This window comes from Merops nubicus, unplaced genomic scaffold (assembly GCF_000691845.1).
Source record: "Merops nubicus isolate BGI_N331 unplaced genomic scaffold, ASM69184v1 scaffold1360, whole genome shotgun sequence".
NCBI lineage: Eukaryota > Metazoa > Chordata > Aves > Coraciiformes > Meropidae > Merops > Merops nubicus.
In genome coordinates, this window is record NW_008581958.1 from 193329 (window position 1) to 216220 (window position 22892).

Genomic DNA, 22892 nt, shown 5'->3' on the forward strand with positions numbered 1-22892 from the left:
TTGTGCATGTGGCTAAAAAAAGTCTCATTCAAATTCTGAGGGGAAAACCAGTTGTATGAAAATACCAGTGGAAAAGCAAAATAACTAATTCTAATATAATGAAATGCAAAGCAATTCTGAAATCACAACATTTATAAATTAGTCGTTACGAGTATTAAATCTGTTTTTAATTAACAGTCATAGCAAAAAAAGCCAAAAAAAACAAACCACACGAAAAGGCCTTTCATTGGGGAACAGGCTCTTAAATAGGTTGAAAAGTCTGGGGAAACAAAGAATTGCAGAAAAAGAGAGAGAACGTGAAAGGTTACTCTAACACAAATCCCTCTCAGGAGTGTCCAACACCTGAAACCTTTTCTGAGCATCACCAGACCTCTGATCTGTGCCATGCCTAATTTTGGAGGAAACAAGCAGGCTGCAAAAGACATCAGAGTGAAACTGCCTGTAGGTCAGAGATGCAACCATCAGCCTTGGCTATTATTTCAAGAGCAATGGTATTTAACGTAGCTCCACGGCTCCTGCTGAGCTATCAGCAATATAAACATGGTCTTCAAAATGCAAGGACTCAAGCCTCAGTTCAAAAGTGCCATTTGAATAAGTATATGCCTTTTATTTTTTTTCTTAGAGACATGAGTACTTAGGAACTTTCAGAGGACACTAGCCTTAAAACAAGGACATTCATAGAGAATAATTCATATGGCACATTATTAAACAAATTAATTCTAATTAAAAGAGGCTTTCCTGATAACGATTCATGGCATTCTTCTGAGCTCAAGCTTCCTTTGTATCTGCTTACAGTAATCCTTTTAAAAATCTAGAGCACGACAACACATTACCTAATTCTAAAAGGATTTTATATTCAAATGAATATATTTAAGGGAGCAGTTGCTGCCACCAGCAAAATTGCTGCATGTTAAGGAGCTGGGAGAAGCACTCTGTAGTATTTGCCTTCATCACGTATGTAGCTGTTTTAATGATGAGAGAAGTGCTTATCCAATATTTTATTGGCCTATTTGTCTCTAAATTCAATTTGCGTGTTAGATTACGCACTCAGTACCAGCTTTCTTCTCTCCTCACACTTTTTGTTGTGTTTGGCCCATGGCAGTCAGATTATTTCTTCAGATTGAGGTTATTATTTTCTCCCAGTGTTACTCACAAGGCTGTGTGACATAATTAGCACCAAGCATCGGGGTGCTTTATGAAATATTTTTCCAGTGGGCAAGAACTGTGCTTTGATGGGAAGGGTGAAATTTTGTTCAAGCCGCAGAGAACAGAATGATTTAAGCAACCGAGTTAAACATACCAATGTTCAGCAGTGTATTTGTGACAGATTTATCTAAAAAGGACTTATGGAAACTACTAGATTAAAATTTAATGACTACAGCAAATTATTAGACACCATTAAAGAGGAACTAATTGTGTTGGGCTTTTTTTAAAATTCGGAAGCTGTAGTTTTTGCATAGGGCCATAAAGCTTGTCTTATTTTTATATCAGAGTCATTGAATGGCTTAGGTTGGAAGGGACCCTAGAGATCCTTCTCATGTGCCATTAACATTGCACAAAGACAGAGAGGTATTTGAGAATAACTTATTAAATGTCCAAAGAGACAAAACTGGAGATCTGCCTATAGCTGAAGGGAGTGTCAGCAGAACACCGATTACTCAGAGCAAAGTCTGAGCAGAACTGCCCTGCACACACAGAATCCCAGCATGGTGGGGGTTGGAAGGGATCTCTGCAGATCATGTCATTCAACCCCCCTGCTCCAGCCCGGTCACTCACAGCAACGTGCCTAGGACTGCATCCAGGGAGGTTTGGAATCTCTCCAGAGAAGGAGACTCCATAACCTCTCTGGGCAGCAGGCTCCAGGCTCGAGCACCCCCACAGGAAAGTTTTTCTTCCTGTTCAGGTGGAATCTCCTGGGTTCCAGCTTGTGTCTGTTGGCCCTTGTCCAGTCACTGGACACCACTGACAAGAGTGTGGCCCCATCCTCTCATCACCCACACTTCAAATATTGATCAGCATAGGTAAGAACCTCTGCTTTCCCCTGGGAACACACAGGCACATAGCTGGGAAAAGAGTGGCGAGCACCACAATACATCCCTTGGCCTGGACAATTGCTGGGAGAGGCCACTGCGGATCTTGGTGGAGCAGGGACCACCCGGAGGTGAGGATCTGAGCAGAAACAGCTGTGAATCCCATTCTGCAATACAAGTGCCTCTTGGTATCACCACCAACACACTTCTGACTTTTCAGACTATTTTTCTTTTTAAACTATTGCAGAACTAGATATGTTTTTAAAAACATAAAATCTTTTTACCTCTTGCTTGATGTAACTCACAAACACTCTAAAATGAAGACACACTGAGTTTCTACCCAGATTATAAAATAACTTTTCAATCTCTTTAGTATCTACACTGGTAACCACCTACAATTTAGTACTTGCTTCTCTCAGCTCATCTTTTCAATCTCCTATTTGATAAAAAGGAAGAATTATATTAGCTTAAACTGCTGCTAAACGGTAACTGTTGGCAAGTGCCTGCCTCTGTGATTATTATGCTTAACTAATTTAATTACAGCAAAGGTAAATAAAAGCAGGCATACCCTGTAAATCCCATCTAACTGCAGGAGCTGTATCAATATCTAAACACCAGCCAGATGACAAAGAGCTGTGTGGTGTTCGTTCAAACACTCTGCTAAAGCCACAAACAGCTTTGACTTTGAGCTTTTAGGAGAAAGAATTTTCAAGATAAGTGCTGGTTTTCCGTCACGGTATTTTCCTCCAAAATGGATAAATGAATAAATGGTAACAGAAACCAAACCATTATCTGGCACTTGGGCTTAACATGAAATTCCAGGCCCTGATCTTCAGTTGCAAAAGGCTGAAGTAGACGGAGCTACCCAGATGATGATGAGCTATGTCAGCTCAAGTATTTTGTACTTAAATCCCTGCTTTGCTTTCAGTAGAAACAAATCAGCAATGACAAGCTTCTTGCAATAAATCTGACCCTTATTTTCAACCAACAGTATCTCCTCCTGCCACTCCAGAAAAACACATTTCTTGCTAAGGGAGCCAGCACTGGTGTTGCCAAAATTAGGGCTTCCAGAAGCAGAGTCCCCCACAAGCCTGCCCCAAGGCCTTTTTGGGGAATTTTTAGTGTACCCATCACTGAGGCAAACCGAACACACATTTGTGCTTAAAATATAAAAAAATAATGAATTAACATGATGGGATTTTTTTTCAGTCTGCTAAAATATGGTTAACTATTAAATTATGGTATAAAAGTCATGGTATACAAAACTGTTTGCTATTGTATGAAGTCAATCAAATAGGGTGCCAAATGATCGTCTGCCCCTAATGCTTCCAGCACTTGGGGCATATAGGTCACCTTCAGAAAGGAGAACTTTGCCATACTTTATCACTTTCACATGAGAAAGTGAAGATAATTCACCTTGCAAGCACCTACATTTATTTGTGACTTGAACATGCCTTTCCATGATCTATACCATCATTATGGTACTTAACAGTTAAACAACTGACAGAAGAGTCATGAGAAATAGATCTCTGTTAACTTGAGTTGCATTTTCATGACTTAAAAGCAGAAAATGGATCCTATCTCACTGTTTTCTTTCCTCCTCTATTCATGGAATTGGGTTGTCCTTACTTCTCTTGTAATAGGCCCTGGTGTTTTATACAGACTTCAGCTTATCCTCTCCCTTGGGCAATTTCTTAAGCATCTCACCTCACTTAGGAGAACCAAACCTTGACAACCACCTCTGTGTATCGACAGCCCAGTAAATGTCCTGGTAAAAAACAATGTTATGACTAACATCAGGCCTGTCCAGAGATGCAGGAACTGATCCAGGTCACAAGGAGCATGGATATTTGCATGAATGGATATAAAAACAAGGACCTTAAGAGAGTGATGAGTAGGAGTCAGTATTAAACATCCACATGCAGTGACTGACAAAGAAAAGGTGGGCTGGCAATTTTCAAACAACTAACCCAATTATCCAAGTTATCCACTACTAATAGAAGTCTTCAGCTTTCAGGTTTGTAAGCAAAATCTGTCGCTTATTGATAAAAATCGAGAGAAAAACCAAAGAAGCCCGGAGTTACTCAACTCTTGTACCTCTAGAACACCTAATTTTGTTTAATACAAGGAAAACACTGGCTCAGTTCAGAGTCCATTCTTCTTTTGGTAATGACCATCCTACACTTTAATTTAAAATAAACAGTCTCCTTCCCTCAGCATAATGGAATGTACATAAGAAACCAATTAAAAAGTTGATGTTACTTCTACACATTTGGTACCTATTTATGGCTGGTATCTCTTCAAAGTACAGGGGAAAAAAAGGCAAGTCTGGGTCCCAGAGTGCAGGAAGTGTTGCATATTTCTCTACAAAGGTGACTGTATGGCATTGCTGTGACAAATAACGTGGCACTATCCATGATTAGGAAATGTTAGTTCACTATGTGTCTCAATAGCAATGATTTCAACATCTGTATTACACAACTTAACATCTTTCAGTTGTAAAAATTATTCTGCTTGTCAACCCCCATGTTCAAGGCTCATCAAAGTTGTTGTCAGTGACAGGAAGAATGAGAATACGCTGAATATACCAGCTTCTTTTCAAAATTACTCAGATGTCATTGAAAAAATTAGCAACTATTAATGAATGCAGAATATGAAAGTAAATGCATTTGAAACTCCTACCAAGAACACAGCTTCCCCATTAAAACCAAAATCTGAATAATTTCTACAGTGCAAGCGATGCTTGTTCCTTGTTAATGTTCTTAAAAAATTCAGCTTGGAAAACTACTTGTTTAATCCTTCTCACCTGAACTCTTCAAGAAAAGACATTCATTTGATTAACTCTTCTTAACACTAATTGGAATGGGTATCATATTTATTTAACAGAGCAATTACTTTCTTTTCTAAAAGACAGAAAAGAAACTAAGTAGCACTGACTGCTTAAAATGCTTGGTGCTAACAGCCTGAGTTTCTGCAACAAGTTCTTCTTAACCGCTTCTGATTTTACTTACTGAGCACAGTTATGGCTGACGCCACCCACCAGTAACAACTCCTGTCTTACACCTTGTTCCACATAACCTGTCAGCGAAGGTGGGGAGAATTCTGTTATATGTTTTAACAAAAACAGGTCAGAGAGATAAAATTGTAATTTTTTTGGTGCACTCCTTTTGATAGTCCTTTTCTGAGTCAAATGTTTCTGAAGTGTAAGAGGAGATTCCTCTCTTCACCCTCAAATAGCCCTCACCTGTACATCTGCTCTTTTTCACATGCTTCCTATCCCCTTGGCTGACACACAGGAATATCATTGAATCATAAAATTGTTCTGGTTGGAAAACACCTTTAAGATCATCAAGTTCAACTATTCCCCCGGCACTGTCAGGTCACCACTAAACCATGTCCCTCAGCACCACATCTCCATGGCTTCAAAAGCCCTTCAGGGATGGGGACTCCACCAGTACCCTGGGCAGCCTGGGCCAGGGCTTGACAACCCTTTCAGGGAAGACATTTCTCTTCATGTCCAACCTGGTGTGCCTTAGAACTTCAATACAGAAGATGGAAGAGAAGAAACTGGTAAAAGAAAGTTCTGAAATCCTTTTTCTGAATTTATTATTTCCAGCACACAATGTTGCTTTTTCCCACTTCCTTAATTCCATAGAAAGAAATCTTTAAAGTATACAAAAGCACAGCACATGCTAGATAACATTTTTGGCTTTGTTTACCAAGCCTGAACTGAGTCTTCACAGTGGACGAAGCAGAGGTAAGTAAACAGGCTTTCTTAACAAGCCTTCTGGGCTAATCACTCCAACCAGCTACCAACACGTATCTTACATCTCCTCTCACCCCAACTCCTCCCTACACCTCCCCATTCTTTCAGGGTCACTACTTCTTTCTGACTACTCCATATTCTCCTAATAATGCTATGGGAGATGTTGCACTGACTCTGATCTGTCACTGGATCTTACCTGATCCAGTTCCCTGAACTACCCAGCACACTGGGCACAGGGTTTCCACGAGGCACCATTTCATGCTGTCCACTGAATGACATCCTTTGCTACTCCAGGAACACATTCAGGGCAAAGTGGTATTAAGGCTCCTCCACGTTTTTACACTTGGAGACCAGAAAACACAGGCTCAGCCTCAGCACCATCCCAAGGCAGCGTGTAGTGAAAAGTTTCCGACCAGCCCCATTTAGGAGGATCTCTCTCTACCTGCTGTGTCCTCAAACACCATCTGCCTGCAGATGAAGCTGGGAAGCGTTGGCATAGGGCAGATTTATACATGCTAATGTTCCCTTCCCAAGTTATCTTCAGTAAATTCCCAAGATGTGTTTCTAGAAAAGACCAATATGGATACTCTGGGGACCAAAATTTACCTCTGAAAAGCACTGTCTGAAAAAAATGAGAGAAAAATACTCTGGACTAGTCCACAGAGAAAACAGATTTCATCTATGGAGGCTTCTATCCAATAGTCAAAGCTTAACAATTCCTCACTTTCCTGCCACTTTTAGGCTTTCTTTGGGAAGGATTGCCATGAAACAAAAAAGCCAGGGGTGTCTTTAAGAAGCTCTGATAGTCTCTATTTCATTCATGGTGCTCTAAACATATCATGAGGTCAAAGTCAAAGTCTTATCAGGTCATATTTCTGTGCCCTTTCAGGCATAAGCTCCAATCTGCAATTTCAAAGCTACTCCACTAATGTTTAAGGTGAAAAAAGATGCAGGAAGCCTGCTGAGGTAACAAAATAAAGGCAGAGGAAACAAGCTGACTTGGAAAGTCCTGGCAGTGCAAGCTGTCTCTAGCACAAAAGGTTGCATCACAAAATATTTTACACCAACCAAAAAGCTTCTATTCTAAGCTATTTTTGTCTGACGCTAATTCCATTCTATACATAATCTTGCCTTGAATTTTCTCTCTCTTGTTTTTTAAAGCAAACCTACGGATCATCAATTTGACTCACAATTATGTCACAGTGCACAGACCTGGAGCTGCACTGCCAACATGCAACAGAAACTGCTTTTGCCTTTTTAAAGCATAAACATGCTGGCTGCTGAAGAAGTAGAAAAATGTAAGGTGCACACTAGTGTTGAGCATAACAGAATCCTCCAAACAGTAACGTACCTAAAAGGATAGCGACAAAGCGTCAAATGGAAAATGATCACATATAATTAAATAGTAATAAAACCTGTCTTTTAAGCTCAGAATCATTGTGATTTTGACACAGAAGCTTGTGACAGTAACTGACGGAATACTGGGACAAAGCCTGTTGGTCATACACACGCAAATGGAAACCACACTCATATTCATGTGCAAATGCTGGTTTCAGAAGAATTACCAATTCTGTACTCACTACACTTGTTTAGAAGAAGAAATCAAATGGGAATGACTACCAGTGTTTGATAACTTTTAGAAGAAATGTGATTTGTAACCTCCTGTGAATATCAAACCAGTGAGCAAGTATTTTCCCACGGCAAGTGAATATTATTTTAAAAATTTCAGTCTTACCTTAACTTTAAGCACAGAAGAAAACATTTTGGCATCTTCAGACACTCCTCCAATGTACATTTTTTTGGTAAAGACAGGCACGTGGTCATTTTCATCCTTCACTTCAATAAAGACCTTAGCTGTATTACCTGAAAGAGGAAATGGAAAGTATAAGTAGAACACTTTGCAATAAATCTTTAACACCTACCGGCGTTTATGCATTTGTAGTCCAAACAGATCATGTGAAATAAGCATATGGATAATATTGTAAAAAATAAATACATTAGAAATAATAGCATATCTGGCATGAAAATTATGAACTTGAAGGAAGTCAAGAGATTTCATGCATTTTTTTTTAATCTACCTTTATAGTTTCTTCGTTTCCCATTTTTCCTGATTTAAATCTTGATTTAACTCGGAGCTGAAATTTGTACTTTTATAGAAGATGACTCGTTACCTGTACACCTGCACTTTGCTATTAGAACTGTCTGAATTTGTCTGTAAGCAAAAAGCTGCCATGGTTTTCTTTAGAAAGCAAGCTATTTGGGGAAAAGATAAGAAAAGACCTGTAAGTCATTTTTCAAATAAATAGAAAAGCAGAAGGAAGACTACTATAGTTCAGTTACACAGATTTGGGTTACATTAAATTCTCACGAGCGTTACAGAGAGGGAATGAACAGGTGATGGATACTAGCAGTTATGTTTCACCTGCAGCTTCCTTTATATATTTTAATACCTCCCAGGCAAGCCCCTTCTGGGTGGTTCAGCCATGGTGTCTGTGAACTCACACATGGTCATGCGCTGGCTAAGCAGCCTCCACACCTAACAAATTTACTGTGTTAATTAACTGCATGCCCAAGGCTGTCCTCATCACAAACCCAGGAACTCAAGAAGGATTACTTGCCCTCAAGAGGTTCAACACATCTTCAAGCGAAATAACCACTGTTAATTTGTGGTTTATTAAACAGTTTCTGATCCACCCCACTGAACAATAAACATCTCTCTCCTTCTGTGAGGAAAAAACATCTAGGAAAGACTATGGACCTAGTGCAAAAAAGACTCAACTGCACAATAATCCATATCAGCATCTGTTTGTGTCTTTCAGAACTGTATAATCCAGAAAGATTGCTGGAAATGATGATATCCAGTTCATTAAAACCACATTTCCAAGTGATAAATTGCCTCATTTTGGAGCTGGTTTTCCCAACTTGTTTCCATGCCAGGGTAATTCTAAGTGTTGCACAGGTGCCATGCTGATCTGAGTTAGCTTCAAAACTCATTTACAAAGAGCTTAGTAGCTGTATCTTTATGGGACAAAAAAAAAAAAAAATAAAAAAATTAAAACCTAGAGTATTTCTTAGGCTGTCAAAGTTGCCAAAGATATTCTGATAGTCCAACTTACAGGAAACAAATGAGGATTTCATAAACCTAACTGAAACCTGAGAAAAACATTTAAAATGCCATCCAGTGTGTTAGCACAGGGAGAAGAAAAAGAGAAAGGACAGAAAAAAAGGCCATGATGTTTCCTAAGAGGAATAATCAAATACTCATCTTCCACACTGATCTGTGCAGATCTGTTAAACAACTTGTAGGTGTGTTGCTTCATGGGAAAATGACTTTATGACAAGCTCTCTTTTTATAGATGTGGCAAAAAAAGCAATAATCCCACATCTGAATGTGTGTAACGTGGATATAATGGTCCATTTGTCATCATCTCTAGTGTGCTTACATTAATTTTAGAAGAACGCTGCTTACCTTGACTACATTATTTATTACACTGAAGAAAAAATTGCAGCCAAAGAGGTATTATGGGGTCCTATGAATAGTCAAATCTCTCTCATTAAACTGTATCCTCACCGTTTTCTGGCTGCAGTACTAAGGTACAGTTAGAAACTGCTGCCCTGTTGAGAAAAAAAAAGATTCCCAGGCAGGCTTTTTCGCTGCAGCTACTTGTTTTAGGGAAGAAAGCAAGAACTGAAGCAGGATTACAGGCAACGTGTTTAAGTGACCTTGTCCTGCTGGGCTAATGAACAGTTCTATCAACGGCTGGCACCAGTTTGCTGCCATAGGGAAGATCCCAACTGTGTCACGTTCCGTGCTGGTAGGAGGAGGCGTTTGCCAACCTGCACCAGCTCTCTGGCAAGCCAGTGAAACACCTTTTGCACAGTGCTCGCTGTCTTCAGCATCTCCAGCCAGTTTGGGTGAGGTGGCCTAGCCTCGTGCAAAGTTTGCTTTCCAATTTGCTCACAACCATTTGTTTAATTTGCTGGTAGTTCTTGGAGCTGCCAAAGCGACGATTTGTTTTGTGACGGCTGAACACTTGGAAGATGAGAAATGGAAGGTATTACTTTAAGCACAGAGGAAATTAAATATCCTGCCTATATACAGATCAACATTAGCATCATTAACGTTAAATTAAAGGTATACCTTTGTTTTATCTTACTGCCTGATTTTTATAGGCAGCTTGTATTTCATTCATTCCAGGAGGCGAGGGGAAGGTGTCATCTGTGAGCTCCTCACCACCACGGGCGTTTTATCCTGATCCAACCTATAGCTAGCCTGAGGGAATGGCTCCCAGCTGGTTACACCCTGGGCCTGACCCCCACGCTGGATAAGCCTGGAAGCAGCACACATTAAAATCCCTCACCAGAAACCGTGCCACGCATGCGAAGGTCACACCAGACCCTTCTCCACGGGGATCTTCTCAGCTGCTCTGCTCAGCTCGGTTGGATGTCCCCTGACTGTGTGGCTCTGGTGTCCAGACGCACGGTATGGAGCTCCTCCACCCACCAGCCCAGGCCCTCCAGAGCCCTGCCTGACTGCAAATGGACACCCAACCTGAGCATGTTCTTACAGAGTCTGCTTTTGACTATGGCATTACATTCTTGTTTTCCTTCCCAGTCCAAACCTGTTAATGCTTTTTCTAAACATTGTGTGTGGCTCTAGCCCCCTTTTCTGGTGTGTGAAGGGAGGCGACAGCACCCACTACAGGATGCACCCTGTCAGTTACTGATACTCTTGCTGGTAGGACAGTGAAGACCAAAGGACACCAGTATTTACACTTGCCTTCTAGAGGGAAAATGTGGTATCCTCATGAATGTAAAACCTTACAGAATCATAGAATGGGTTGGAAGGGACTTATAATAGGGCCATCTAGGCCAACCCCCTTCACTGAGCACAGACATCTGCAACTAGAACAGGTTGCTGAGAGCCTTGACCAACCTCAAATAATTCCAGGGATGGGGCTTCCACCACGTCTCTGGGCAACCTGGGCCAGGGTCTCACCACCCTTGGCGTAAAAAATGTCTTCCTCCACTGTAGTCTGAATCTCCCCACTTTTAGTTTAAAACCACCACCCCTTCTCCTGTCACAACAGGCACTGCTAAAAAGTCCCTCCTCTGCTTTCTGACAGTTCCCTTTAATTACTGAAAGGCTGCAAGAAGGTCTCCCCGGAGCCTTCTCTTCTCCAGGCTGAACAACCCCAATTCTCTCAGCCTGGCCTCACAGCACAGGGGTTCCAGCACTTGCATCACTGTTATGGCCTCCTCTGGACCTGCTCTAACAGGTCCATGTCTTTCTTGTGCTGAGGATTCCAGAGTGGAGCTGATTGCAAACCTTGCTTCTTCAGCATTCTAGATCTTGAATCCAGCTCCTCTTCCATTCTTTTTCATGAATAACAGGAGCTGAAACCAGAATTTATTCCTCTGTGGTACTTCTTGTTAGACCTCATGCAATTCAAGTGTTAAGTCTTATTTACTATCTAAATAGCTGGCCAGGTGAAAGAATAAAAAGCATCTTTCCCTGGACAGAGCAGTACAGGGACTTCTAAGGTAGCAAAAAAGAGGGGAGAAGAAATTTGAGTTAGTGCTACAACTGTCTTCCTGTAGCTAAAGTGCTCCTCTGCATGTAAAGTATGCAGATAATACTCAATAAGCCAAAAGTTTCTTTACCTTTACAGCACATTTTTATTGCTAAGACACATCTATTGTGTGGATTTTTGATATCAATTAGTTAAACAGTCAAGAAGGTCAAGCCAGCCTCCCAGATGATACACGTGAAAGGCAGTTTCTGCACCACAATCTCCTGCAAAGACTCCTGCGTCCAATTTGCCTCCTCTCTTCTAGAGCCCCCTGAGATGAGCTGCAGTGCACAGAATATACAGAACTGCAGCTCCTTGTAAACTGTCTTCAGCTTATATGAACCAAACATATTGCTTGTACTGCTCCAGCTAAATAATCTTTCCCAGGACTACAGGATGAGGCACTTGGGTCTTTCAGCTTCTCAGAGAGTGGAAACATGCTCAGAGGTGCTCTAAAGGAAACCTGAAGATCCTCTGAAACACATGAAACTAGTAGATCATGAATGACTACCACGGAAAACTGAAACAAACACTACCACTCCAGGGAGCTGGTCAGATGGAGGATGCACCAGCATTTCCAGAAGTTCTTCCCAAACACACTTGCTGAGAAACCTTTTCCAGTATCACTGCTTATCTCAGGAGTGCTGATAATACGCCTGGTTCACATGAGCCTGTAGTGTCCTGTCAGAAATGAAGCTGAACTAACACAGTGCTTTTTGAATGCTGGGACAGCATCAACAATGCTTTGAGTGTTACCAGGTTTGTTTTACATTATGCCTTCACCAAAGTCGCTCCACTTGTCTTCGACAACGTGCCAAATCAGCCACTGATACAGCTGCTCGATGCCTCATGCATCAATAATTTTAACATAAAAAACCTGCTTCTAGCTTAAACAGCACCTGTTTGTTCTGCACTGGGTAACACCAGATTCTCCTCTCTTAAAAGTTAATTTTACTCAAACTGGGAATGAGAACTGGAATTTGTCAGGGTCCAAGAGCACTTTGCTTTACCACTGTCTTACAAGTCTGTTGAGCAGCCTTTGTGCTTTGGCAGGTACACTGAGCTGAGCTGCAGCTGCGTCCCCTCTTGCCTTACCCGATTTGGCAGAACCAAACAGGAATCAGCACTGAATATTTGCAATGCCATTTTGGTCTAAATCACCAAAAAGCCTGCCCATAAAGCCTGGAGAAGCTCTTCATACTCTGTAGCCGATCAAGAACAGTACAAAAAGAAGCTCTGACAAGATGTGAACAGCACTGATCCAAGGTCTGTTTTCAATAAATATAAACCATCTCTTTCTACCAAACGATTAATTGAAAGAGATTTCACATTTTATGCAGCTCTCTAAAGTACATCGCTTTCCTGCCCAGAGAAATTAGAGGTTTGTCCCAGTGGCTTTCAAGGAAGCTACCCCAGAGTTGTGTGGCAGAGGAGACAGACCCACAGCTCTTCAGGCTCAGCAGCAGATTTTGTCCATCTGTCATGTCTCCCACATTCAGGGACTGGCACGGCAGCCAGCTTATAAAACACCCTCAGCACCAACTTTTGCAACATGTTTGAAACTAAAAATGTAAAGCTACTTGGAAATAGTCAATAATACAGACATTTCACATTTAACTTAGTAAAGTTACCCTTCCCAGTTAGTGTGGAGTAATTGTAGAATTTTGCTTGCAAAACTAGTTTTATCCCTTTTTGCTTTATGATTCACAAAGGTTTATTTTGGGGTTAGAAATCCAAGAACGTTACAGGAGAGACAGAACATTCTTTTACCCACCAAACCCCCCTCTCTTCTCCCCAGAAAGCCCTGCAGCACCCATGGGAGTTTGGAGTGACATCTTGGTTTAGTTCTCACCTGTAACAGGCTGGATGCAGACACACACACAAAAAGAAATCTGCTTATCAAGCCAGTGCAAGCACAACTTATATATATTGTTTGCAGTGCTTTTCATTTCTTATTAATTCCTCTTAAAAGACAGTAAAACCAACCATGTGGTTCTGTCATTATACTTGCATCTCTAGGAATGTGAAATCCACACTTGCTGCTCTTCCTTTCCCAACTTTAATTAGAGTCAATCAAGTCAGCGAGAGCACAGGCAAAAATAAAAGAGAGGATACAGGAAAGATGACAGTGGGACTTCAAGCGATGCCAGAAGCTTCCTAATGAAGATGCAAGTGACAAGATCAGGGACACAGGGGCAAGTTCCACTTCATTTACAAGTCCATGATACAAGAACCCTCCCTTGTCACCCCTGCCATGAGAACATGACTGACTCGGGAGGCAGCGACATCTCACGGTCAACCTCAGAGACAATAAAAATCAGACAAAATCTGCAGCAGAACAACCCGCAGTTAAAAACGCTCCCTCTGGTCTCCTTCTCAACAACTGATTGAGCAAGAAGCTGTTAACACAGGTACCTTCCAGTGAAGACAAACCCCTCACATGGCACCATGACAACTGATAACACCTTCTCCTTTAAGGTTTCATTTTTAAACAACCTGTTTGCAAATGTATGCTGGCTCTGTTATAAATATACCCTTCGCTCCAGATCAAAGTGGGAAGCCTTGGTGTCTCCCACCACAGTACATGTTTCACCTGTCAGACACCCACTATTGTCTTGATTCTTAAACCTGAGACCATGTTTACTTCGGTGGTGAAAACCTCTCTTCATCTCTTCTTGTCTATACAAGCACAAGTGTTATGAGTAGCATCTGAAGGACCTGGGGTTGCTGAGCCTGGAGAAAAGGAGGCTCAAGGGAAACCTGTTCGCCCTTGACGCCTCTCTGAAAGGAGGCTGGAGCCAGGTGGGGGTTGGTCTTCTCGCCCAAGGAACAAGCAACAGGACAAGAGGAAATGGCCTCAAGTTGTGCCAGGGGAGGTTTAGGTTGGACATAGGGAAAAACATCTTCCCTGGAAAGGTTGTCAATCCCTAGAACAGGCTGGATGTCCACTGGTGAAGTCCCCATTCTGGGAGGGATTTAAAAGCTGTGGAGATGTGGTGCTGACAGACATGGTTTAGTGGTGCCCTGACAGTGCTGGGTTAACAGTTGGACTTTATGATCTTAAAGGTCTCTCCCAACCAAAAGGATCCTATGACACTGCTCCACTGCTCTTTCTTACCATGTTTAGGCAGCACTTTGTCTTCGCTGCTTCCTCTCATTTCCTGTAAACCCCACTGCTTCCTCCTGTCCCTTCCTTCCTTCCCACAACAAGGTTATTGCTCTGACTGCATTTCCTTGGCCACGAAACAGCAAGGCAGTGAGATGCAGATGTAAACTTTACCTCAAATGAGGTAAAAGATGATGTTTCTCCTATTCTTGTTCAAGAAGTATTTGTGGTAACACTTAGATATCAGTTTTTCTTTTTTCCATCTTACCCATCGCAGGAGAACTGAAAGCTTCCATTTGGAATCTAATAATCACAATAATAATTTGACCAGCTGTAGACCACTAGACTACTGACCATTGTGACAGACAATCTAACAAGCAAAGAGCAGACAGAGGAAAGAAAAAAAAAAAAAAAACCAGGCTGCTAAATTTAACTGAATTAGAGAATTCCATTAACAATGAAGGTCTTTCAGGGCTCAGCATCACAGGCTGCTGATTGCTCAAGTCAGAATTCCAATGTTTAAAATTCACTGTCAACAGCAAGCTTAAGTCTTCTTCCATTCAAATGAAGTAAAAATGCTCTGCAATTTCATATTATAAAGTTTCAGTTAAAGTAATTCGTTTAAGGAGTTCGATTCCATGGAAAATAAGAGCATGATTTTGCATGATTTAGCATTACATCTTAAAAACCCAGTTTAAGTCAAGAATTTTATGTTCTCCTGCTCCAAAGGGCACCTCCACTTACTTTCTCTCCTCATTTATTCAGTTATTACTATGCTATCAGTTGGCTCTAGCACTAAATGACAAGTTTAGTTACACGTAACACAGTATCATCCACTTTTCCACTGCACAGATGAAAACTCAAACTCCTCCTTCTACGTAATTGTCTTCTATAATGCCACACGGTTTGAAACATTTTGGTACCTCGCCTCTGAGGTTTGTACAATCCTGCACTGTTCTGTGGCCAAGCAGTTCAGCAGTGCTGCGTTCTCTAGCTCCAGGAGGGCTCAGCACTTCAGCTCCAGAGGAGGTCCTCACCTCACTGCCAACACATCCCAGAACAGTTCACTGATTCAGTGGTATCTAACACCAGAATCAGCAGCAAGTCACTGGCACTGAGTGTCAGAACTGTGTATTAATTCCATGTCACATAATTGCAGAGAAGTGCATTCAAAGCCACCTATCTCCAAAGCAGTTCATCATTGCAATGTCACCGAAGTCCACTGTGGTGCATTAATTCTGTCTCATCTCCCTCCACCGCAGTTCATCAATTCAGTGCCCTGAAACTTGGAAATAGTATTTAACCTCATTAAAACTCATCAAGAAAGAAAAACGTGCCAGGAAAATGGAAAGACATATATCATACAAATGTAGGAATCAAACCTAGAGGTCAAAGGATCTTCATTACAAAGATGTAAGTGATTTAGGTAGCCAGATACTTCTAAAGTATTTCAAAAATATACATCTACCAAATTCTTTAGCTATCCATCCACACAGTGTATATTCAAAACCTAACACATCCTGTATACTCACGGACATCCAAACACCTAGAGCAAAAGCATGTCTTCCTTTAAATTGGACCAAATTCAAGTTGGACCAAAGGCATTATCAAGCGCCTCTGAATAAAATAACTAACCCACCACCTTTTTAAAACTGCTGCCCAGCTGGGAGAGCTGCTCTAGGGCTAATTATGAGTCAGAGGCAGGATATGGAGGCCACTGCTTCCCTGACTGCAGAAGTCTGCCCAAAGAGCTCTGAAGGAACCTGCTGACTTCCGCTTCTGTCCATCCATGTCAGAGAAAGCTTTGAAGAAAGCTGCACAGAAGCCTCATTTCCTCACTGGGAATGGTTTGGCTGTATTTACAGAATGTCACCTCAACTGTAGCTCTCCCAGTGTAATGGTTAGAAACCTGATGCTCCTGGTGGGTGGAGATCTGAAATCTAATACCAGGAGCAAGCCTGAATGAAAGGGGCGTAGACCTGTTCTATTCCTACTCTCCTCTTCCAGTCTTCGGGACTTCCTGCTGGGGTCTATAAAAGGGGGGAGAAGACACACCTCTCTCTCTCTCTTGCTCTCTTCTCTTCTCCTCTGCGGGGGTCCTGGCCAGAGGCACGCTGCTGCTGCTGCTTGTGGTTTCCCTGTGCTGCACATGGCTGTGGCCATCTTGAAGACCTGGGCCTGATCTACAGACTCTTCCCTGCCTCCATCCACGCCCAAGGATTGTGCATCCACCTCAATCCAGCGAGATCCAGCACTGGGGAGCCTCAGCACAGCACTTGGGTTTTGTATTTTTTGGAATGTTAACCTTCCTTGCTTTGTTGTTATTATAATCCCTTTACCCTGTTAAACCCCTACTCTTCTTCCTTTCTGTTCCCTGTTAAATAATATATTTCATTTTGTTAACTTTCCAATCGGTGCAAAGCTTTCATTACCCCTGCCTTCCTTTATTTACCTCTCTACCTGGGAGAACTAAGGGATAAGGGAGGTGGGACACAATTCTGCCCTCTAACCGGGACACCCAGACACCAAGAAATGCAGGCAGCTGGCACGAGGACTCCCTTTCTCTCCCTCTCCAGATACATCATCTATACATATATGTTATGTGACTATAACATTGCACAGGATCTTACATGGCTGTTAATAAAATTAAACTTCTGGCCCCTGAATAATCCCTATGTCTTACACCACACATACACTCAATTCTTTCTTAAGGAAGAAGAAATATCCACAGCAATACCAGCTCAATTTCCCAAAATTTTCTGCTGGCTATGTGGCAAGCCTGATCCTGATTATGTCTTATACCACACATACACTCAATTCTTAAGGAAGAAGAAATGTCCACAGCAATACCAGCTCAATTTCCCAAAATTTTCTGCTGGCTATGTGGCAAGCCTGATCCTGATTAGCAAAGCCGAATGTATTTAACTTCCACCCTCTGTACATCTCAGGCTATAGTTTATTGCCCAGTTTTATGGCACATTCCCAAATACTTAAAACCCATGAAGCCTAATATCTTTTAAGAACTTTAAAAACCTGTAAGCAGATTTTCATAAAATATCCATTTCAGTGTTGCAGGCAGGTTCTACAGTAGTATCTCTATACAGAAGAAACAGAACTGCACCCTGTTTGAATTTATTAAAAAAAGGAAAAAAAAAAAAAAACTGAATTTTGATCTCTAATTTACACACAGTACTCTTAAGCATATGCACCAACTTGGCATGGAAATAAATTAAAGATGTGTCTACCTAATATTCATGGCTATTTTTGTACCCATCAGACCAATAATTAGGAGACTAATTATAGAAGAACCACTGCAGAATCAGCCCTAAGTTAGTGAAGGGTGGCCCTTCCTTCAGACTCTTAACTCTGTGGAGCACAACCTGCAGCATGGGGAAAAACTCTGCCATGGAACAGCTTTGTCACCTCTGCCAAAAAACAGTGTGCCAGCCAAAGAGCCCAGAGTGAGGAGCTAAAGCAAGAAAGCTGACACAGCTCACTTCTCCCTGCAGCAGAGGAGAAAAAGGGATCATACTGTGCTCTTGAGTTCTAACCTGCCCTGTGCTCTCCGTGCCTGGACACAACATCATGAATTCTCTATTACTCAGGAAGGTGACACTCCAGTATCAGTGACAGTTGAAAGGCCAATAGAATTTTTTTTACCCTGGATTGCCATGCAGACCTCCTTGGGAACGGAGATCAAAACAAAGTCTGTGGCAGCACAATCCTGACAGCACCACAGTGCCCGTCAGTGCTTTGCACTAAAATCAAACTAAATCGAACATTATCAAACTGAAATTCCTCGTTGTATTATCACAGGTTTCCAAAAATCGTAAGGTTTTATTAGACAGACACTTTGATAAGTGCCCAAATCTCACCAATTTTTGGGAAGCTGGTGTTTTTTTTTATGGTATCTCCCCCCATTCCTCTCCATTATGTACACTATATATCCATTAGTTGCATAAAACTGAAGTCCAAAGTAAACCTGACCTCCACATGTATTTCATGGTTTCAAAACAGCATTGTGAAGTTCTTTTTTGAATCAATTATACACAGCCATCAACAAAGAGCAGGTACCCAAAGCCTAGCCTCCTGGAGACTCCTCAGCTCACACAGGAGCAGATGCAGTGAGATGAAACAGCAGCACCTCCTGGACAGACACTTATCAGTTAAAAGAGGCTGAAGTTTTCCCCTCAAAGTCTTAAGCTGCCAGGAGTGGCTTTGGTCAGGAGGAGACTGCTTTTTTTCCAGTGCTTAAGAGGAGAAAAAAGCTCCAGTCACCTGCGAAAGATCTGGCTCACAGCTCATATGGGAATAACTGTGACTTCAGAACAATGACCTGAAATAAACTTGTATTCAATTTGGAATGAACGAAAGTAACATTTTCATAGCTTTTAAACAAATGTTCAAGTCCTCACTGCCCTTTTCCCAGTGCAACAGTTCACTGCCCTGGGCTTATTTTCACGGCATCCATGATGCTCCTTTGCTAGCACAGGGAAAAACTGTAACTCAGAGACCAAAAATGTAAAAAAAAACCAACCAAACAACCAAAAAAACCCACAACAAACCTGGAACAACAAAATCAGTCTGTGTAAAAGCACGTATCAAAATACTTCTTGGTACAAGGTTTGATTTTTTCTTTTTTTAATGAGGGCTCAACTGTGGCTTAAATAGGAAGTAGTATGGGATGGTATAGGACAATAAATGAGTCAGGTGTTTGAAAGCCAGACTTCCCAGATTCTTGCCTTACAGAAAGGATGACACAAATCATCAAAAGACCAGCCAAATAACATTTATGAGAAGAAGAAACCCATTAGAGGGAAAATGAAAACCCTCACTATGAGACGGAGCCAATGTGAAATAGCTTGTAAATAAAAATTCCTGCCTGGAGACGCTGCAAAGAACCTGCTTGTCTTTGTCACAGCAGGTCCTTGCCTCCAGTTTGCTCTCAGTCAGGGCAGCAATAAACTCCCCGCAGACCCTCGGGGGTACTGAAGGAATCTTTTTTTTCCTGTCACCCATGCTGTGTATCTGTCACCCATTCCTCTCGGTAGCACCCCCACGTTTGCCATGATGTTACCATCCCAGCAGGGAGGAGAGTCTGTATTTGGGCTGTATAATATGTTTACAAAGAAGTTAGTGTGACATTCCATCAGGAAAAGCCCTAATTACACTGAAACCATTCAGTTTGTGCCACCAGCTCCCTGTCTATATATGAACATGACTTTTGCCTGTATCAGTGAGACCTACAACTGCGTAACATCAACGTGACTGGTGAGGATTTAGCTCAAGACTGATCAGCTCTGTGTATGGAAGACTAGCACAGAGATCCCCAAACGTGCTCTCTGCTGCTCACGTAGCATATCACCCCTCTGTTCCTGATAACAAAACATGGTCCCTACTGAGAGCGCAGTTACCAACACCCTCAGAAAACAACAATGCATATGAACATTTAAAAGAGATTTAAAAATATGGGTTTTTACACTTACTTTTGGAAGGGACGCGTAGATTGGATCGTACCACTTGTAAGGAGTCTGCTTGAACTCGAAGCTCGTAGCTTTTCACACTTTCATAATCCAGAGACTTTTTAACTGAGATCACACCTGTTCTGTTATTAATAGCAAACACATCTGAAATCCAGCAAAAACAGAAGTTATTTTCTAAGATGCATAAACACTTCTTTTTTTAGTGCTTCTATATTTTTCTCTGACACTGTCTTTAGGAACTCATCCCTATGCCTTCCCTCAGGCCTGTAAAAGGCCACAAAACTCCTCTTTGAAGCTGTCTTCACAGGAGCAAAGCAGATGAATCTGACCTGGGACGGAAAAGACTAACCTGAGGACACACTGACAAAGACCAACAACCTGCTCTCATAAAAAGGAGGATGGGACAGGGAATTCTTCCACATCCCTCCAAATAATTTAGTGTAATTTTGCTGAGAAATTTCAAGGTGGATCATTGAGAGTACTCAAGAAGGATGTAATTGCAGGAATGATGTTTTGTTTAAAATATCAGGCTATAATTTACTACTAGTGGTTCCAGCACAGCAAAGTCTAGTATGCTTTAAAACAGATTTCTAAGCGAGAAATAGGATCACGGACTGGTTTGTGTTGGAAGGGACCTTTCAAGGCCATCTAGTACAACCCCCCTGCAGGGAGCAGGGACATCTGCAACTAGAGCAGGTTGCTCAGCGCCCCATCCAACCTCACCTGGAATGGTTCCAGGGATGGGGCTTCGACCACCTCTCTGGGCAACCTGGGCCAGGGTCTCACCACCCTCAGCATAAAAAAATTCTTCTTTCTATCTTAGTCTAAGTCTCCTTCTTTTAGTTTAAAACCATCACCTCTTGTCCTGTTACAACTGGTGCTGCTAGGAAGCCCCTCCCCAGGTTTCTAACAGGCCCCTTTAAGTACTGGAAGGCCAGAATAAGGCCTCCTGGGGCCTTCTTTTCTCCAGGCCAAACTATCCCCTCAAAACTATTAATATTCTTACTCCAGTTTGCCCTAGATTCACACCACGTGGCACCAAAGTGAATTTCCGTATCAGTGAGATTTTAATTGTATTTTTATTTTTACTGTCATTTTGCTACCGAACCTGATCTTCAGCTGATCTCTAAAGGCTGGATAACAGCAGTCCTTCCTGCCTGTACAGATGAGGTGGGATTTCACCTCGGCAACTTCACTTCTAATCATTTTTTCTTGAAGACTTCCGATGCACACACGAGGCTCAGCATTACCACTAAAACTGAAATATTTATTAGCACTTACCCTCTTCATTTCCTGAAACAATTGAATATATAATGGTCTGGTTCAAGGCAGCTGCTGTAACAACTTCAACCACGGTTCCTTTTGGTGCGCTTTCGCTCACTGGCGGGGGTCTGCAGAATTGGACAAAAGTATTTGTATTATGTTCTAGTTGTCCAAACTTACTCCTCATACTAGCAATTTCATCTATCTATTAGGCTGCCAGAAAGTGAGAGGATCTATTCTTACAGAAAGACATATTAAAAACACAAAGGTTTATCCTGGTTTACCCCAGTACAAAGTCTAACTGACAAGGGATGACAATACAAAGATAGAATGGTTCTTTGATATGAGAAATGGAAAAACCGGGAAATAATGAGTAGAAAAGGGGAAGACAAGAGTCACCACAGCATGATAAACTGCAGGTAAAATCTAGAAAATAATAGCTCTTTTATCACATTCATCTCTACTAAGAAGACTCTAACCTATTAGAAATGCAAGCAGGTAAAGTCATTCCAGGGTAAACCTCTATTCATTTAAAAAGGAAGCACTTTAAAGCTACCTCCACAGGAATTCTGACATCTTTTTTCAGAAAGATGGAAAAATTTTCCTGTCAGCCCATTTTGGTACTAAAAGCCAAGATAATTTTCAGGAAATCAGCTGCAACCCAAGTGTATATAACACATCTTTTAAGCATTCAGTAAATTGTTTCTGATTCACTGAGCACTGATTTGTGCAAAGAAAGAAAAAAGATTACACTACTAACACATGGGTATCTTAGCTTCCTCATACCCTACAAACACTGAGCATCTCATACTCAGCATAGTTTTGTCATATATAAATAATGAGTTTCCTCATGGAACACAGCAAAGAATTACTTCACTTTTTTTCTCTTCCTTTGTTTAAATGCTGATTAGTAACACTTCGAGAAGCTGCTTCCTCACGGAAACTGTAACTACATCAGAAGGAATAAAGAGTCTGTGCTAATTATTTAAAACATCAACCTAAACAATTTTAGCAAAGGAGAATGAGATCACAAACCACATTTTCAGATTTTCATCACAGTAAGCAAAAGTTGGTTCCATGGTTGAAACTACGTATGCTAGTAAAGAACTAAATTTGAATGAAAAGTTTTGTACTCATCCATAAATGCAGGTGCATGTTAACTAAAACTAGCACTATCCAGATATTTTCTATTTTTCAAAAATTACACTCATTTGGTATATAATGACAAAAAAGACATATATATGAGGATCTATGAAATAGGCTCTAAATAGGACCAGACTTTAAGGAGTATTTCAGTTGTGCACTGGTCTTCAAAATAGCAGACAGAATCTATACTTGCTTTTGTTTCAGGGAATATCTCATGACTTTCATTCTCCAGGTATTTTTCATATACTCCAGCCCATACCACATTTTCCCATTCTAAGGGCAGAAAGTTGGAATAGCTGGAAAGCTGGTTACAGTCCTAAACTACTGAACCCAAACCTGGCCATCGCACACCAAAAGACCAACAATCCACCCTTGATCTCTGCCCTACAAACATTTTCTTTGGGATGAACATTGGTTCGGACATCTTAGAAAAAGTTCCAGAAAATGACACTAAACATATGGAATACCTCAAATTCTGGGTTCAGTTTTAGGCCTCTCACTCCTACGAAAGGGTACTGAAGGGCT

At 41.4% G+C, this 22892-nt stretch overlaps 1 protein-coding gene across 1 annotated transcript in view; it reads right to left on the reverse strand.

The window, feature by feature from the left end:
* The window catches only part of LOC103768880 (protocadherin-15-like), a gene marked incomplete at its 5' end in the record, with an annotated part of 190564 nt that overhangs the window by 52511 nt on the left and 115161 nt on the right, over positions 1-22892 (reverse strand). Inside the window, 3 exon segments of the mRNA XM_008936046.1 lie at positions 7532-7659; positions 19962-20102; positions 21240-21349. Coding sequence (XP_008934294.1) covers positions 7532-7659; positions 19962-20102; positions 21240-21349 — 379 coding nt within the window.